This window comes from Octopus bimaculoides, chromosome 23, assembly GCF_001194135.2.
Source record: "Octopus bimaculoides isolate UCB-OBI-ISO-001 chromosome 23, ASM119413v2, whole genome shotgun sequence".
Taxonomy (NCBI): Eukaryota; Metazoa; Mollusca; class Cephalopoda; order Octopoda; family Octopodidae; genus Octopus; species Octopus bimaculoides.
In genome coordinates, this window is record NC_069003.1 from 35,304,288 (window position 1) to 35,307,942 (window position 3,655).

Below are 3,655 nucleotides of genomic sequence, written 5' to 3' on the forward strand. Positions count from 1 at the left end.
AGAGAGAGAGAGAGAGAGAGAGAGAGAGAGAGAGAGAGAGAATATAGTGAAAACTTTTGTTTCCTCTCCAGTGCCAGAAAATCCCCATCTTTGTTTAGTTCCTGACGTACACGAAGCTCAAGTGCGACCGTCTTGGATCGCTACTCACATATTTTTGATGTTGTTGTTGCTACTACGCCACACACACACATTCACACCATACCCAAAATAAAACTCTGCGGCTGATTAGCAAAGACACATTTTCACAACACATTACAACCGTTGATTCTAGAACTCACTATTCTTTACTGCTTCTACAACAGCCACAACTCTTCTGAACTATCAAGCTGTATGATTCCTCCGCTCAATCACCTTCACCTGTTTCTCTCTTCTCTGTGTGAAATCTCTACGATACGTCATTCATCAAAATCCACATCTAAACACATCATCAAATCATACCTTTCCAAAGCTGCAGAACCCTAGCATTTCCTTCCTGATCGTAGTTTCCTGTCTAACTGAGTATCAAGCGCATTAATCTAACAAGTTTTAAAGAGACTTCAAGGATTTAATTACTTAAAAATATGAACATCATAGCATTACATTTCTCAATAAATGACTGCCTATGTTTACTTCTTATCGAAAGAAACGATTATTAGCAACAATAGCCATGATGACGACGACGAGGAAAGCGACAGAAACAAAAAGCGAAATTTAAAGAATATCAAAATGCAAGGCAAAATTTTAAAATGAAACTCAGAGTAAGAATGAAATAATTCTGCTGACCTGAAACTGTCTTGGCTTGGATTAAGAAAGGACATTCTTTTCCACCTACATCTGGTCTTCTTCGGATCTCCCTTCTCCGAACAAAGAAGATCTCATCATAACGTTCCCATTGGCTCCATTTACTAACAAGGCATGGCTTCGGCTCGTGAAGTTCGCTTGTAAAAGCTGCTAAAACAAATAACATGTTTACCAGATATAACATCAAGTGAAGACTCATTTTGTAAGTTTACTCCGTTCTTGTTGTAGAGGAGAAGAAGCTTTGGCCGAAAGGTTAACAATTACCAGTATTTCAGCTGAAGAGGATATGGGAGTTCGTATCTTGACTTTTTGCTGAGCTTAGATTAAATCGGGAAACATATCTTCATTTATAAACCGAACAGAACAGATAAGAACAGAGAAGGAACGGTCTGGAGATGGAACAACAAACTCATGGACAGAAATGGCAAACGATCTGGAGGTTTAAGAAAATTGAATAGTCACGTGTCAAGTTAACAGGTAGATAGTTTGGTTTTGCTCGATGCCAAAATCGATTTGAACTTCTATCAGTAACTACGAAGTTTCAAAATTTGAAATTGGTATTTAGTGCTTCCGATGTAAGTTGAAGTTTAGGCAGGAGAAGAATACTTTAGTTTTGTCATGAGATGTAGAAAATGAGCAAGGACATGTGCATTGTGTATAATTTCATTTCTTGTTTAATGATAATTCTTAGCCTTCTTTTTACAGTTTAACTGCGGTTCCTTTTCACTCCGAATTTATTTATATGTTCATCTGCAAAAAGCATTTTCAGTAATGATTTTGAAAACATCAAACATATGCAAAAATTCTCGTCTGCATTCGTGAGAGAGGAAAATACAAGTTGCCAGATTCTAGACGTTTCTACATTCTCTTTTAAAATACGTTTTACTATCTGTTCAATATCTATTTCCTTCCTTTCCATTTAAGCCTGTCTCTCTCTTTTTCTATTTCTCTATCTCTTTCACTACTTCTCTTTCTGTGCCTCTTTCTTTTCTATTTCTCCCCCCTCATTTCTCTGTCTGTCTGTCTGTCTGTCTTTCTGTGCATCTAAGTAAATTTTTAATGAATCTACTCCCTGAAATATTCAGCCAATAACATTGGCTTTATACATCCTCACTTCTTTCTTTCCCATTCTCTACCTCTCTCCCTTTCTCTCTCCAAAGAAACTAGAGGGGCTGCCTAGACAAAACTATAATCCTTGAAATAGCATCGCACCAAAGCTGCACGACTGCAAACCATTTTAGCCTAAAACGTAAATTTCTATGATTTCAGCATTTTCCTTCCTTCCCACCTTTCCTTCCTCCTTTCTTTCTTTCATTATTTATTTCCTTCTTTATTCTTCCCCTTTTTCTTCCTCCTTCTCCTCTGCATCATATGTTTATGTTTAACAATCTATCTTACACGTAACGACATATTTTATCTGTCGTCTGCTCAGTGGTTTCTCCTATAACAATACGACAACGTTATCGTCTGCTCAGTGAATTCCCTCTCACATTAACGTCACTGAGTGATTTCTTCCATTTATTTATATTATCCACTTCTACTGTATTTTTCTAAGTTTCTTTTTATGTATTCATTCCAAAGAAATTTTAACAATTTTAACATTTTCTCATTTATTTTAGAGAGTTTTTGTTACTACCATTTTCCTTCGTTTCGTATTTCCAACATCCAATTTCTGTTTTCATTGGTATGTATGTATGTATGTATGTATGTATGTATGTATGTATGTATGTATGTATATGGGCATCTGTGTGTACACACATGTAAATATTTAAGTGTGCATGTATTCATCTATTTATTTATGTATGTTTGTGTATATGAAGGTTTAAGTGCTTGCGTATATATATATATATATATATATATATATATATATATATATACTCTCACACACAAATGTATATGTATACGCATAGACACATACATTTATACATATATAGATACACGCATATAAGAAAGTATGAATGTGGGTATCTACCTATACACCCATACGCACACAGGCGTATATACACGCACTTATAATGTGTATAAAATATAATGAGTGTGTTAGTGCTTTTGTTTTTACATATGTGCATTGAGCGTACAGATTGCACGTGTACAAATATATGAAAAGGTTGGCAGTCGTTGTACAATCTGTGTGTTTCGCTGTATGGAAGAAGTGCCATCGTTACTTACAGAAACATCAATCACTCTCGTCTTCCTTTTTTCTCTTTGTTGTTCTATCTCCTGACGGCTGATTCAACAACGTAATAAAACCACCAGGAGACGACTTATGCGTTCTTCGACCGCTTTAAAATAGAAAGGATAAATTAGGTAATGAAGTCCTAGATATACTATGCATGAGAAAGAAAAAAAAAGCGGAATGGTTTCGGCTGGAGCGTCTTTGACCATGGGCCTGGTCAAAGTTAAAACAGCCACCACAACGGGATGAAACCAAGGTCTTGTTCAAGCGAGTTAAGATATCTCATGATTCGAGAGAAAATCTTCCCAATTGGTTTACTTACTTTCGTATAGGCTTCATAACTGTTCAGAGATGACTAAGTCTCTATCACAGCATGAACATTAAAGTTTTTAGTATATTGAAGTATATCTTGTTGAAAAACATGTACAAGTCTTGCTGTGTGACCTGACAAATACGTCATAAGCAGATCTGGGTTCCTTCTTATTTGACAAGATAAAACGGTCGTCAATTCCATACACGCGCCGTGCTGCAGAGAACTTGGGTAGATTTCTCAGGCTACATTTCACGACAAAACTATATATGTTCAATACACACACACACACACACATCGATATCTGTTGGTATCCATATGTGCTATGTGTGTATTTATAAATATGGTTATCTATCTATCTATCTATCTATCTATCTATCTATCTATCT

General features: G+C 35.9%; 1 protein-coding gene across 1 annotated transcript in view; it reads right to left on the reverse strand.

The window, feature by feature from the left end:
- The window catches only part of LOC106878303 (uncharacterized), a 35,121-nt gene extending 34,127 nt beyond the window's left edge, over positions 1-994 (reverse strand). The window contains exon 1 of the mRNA XM_052975994.1: positions 763-994. Within this exon, the coding sequence (XP_052831954.1) occupies positions 763-979 (217 nt within the window). The 5' untranslated portion in view covers positions 980-994. The remainder of the gene's footprint in view (positions 1-762) is intronic.
- Positions 995-3,655: the final 2,661 nt, after the last annotated feature.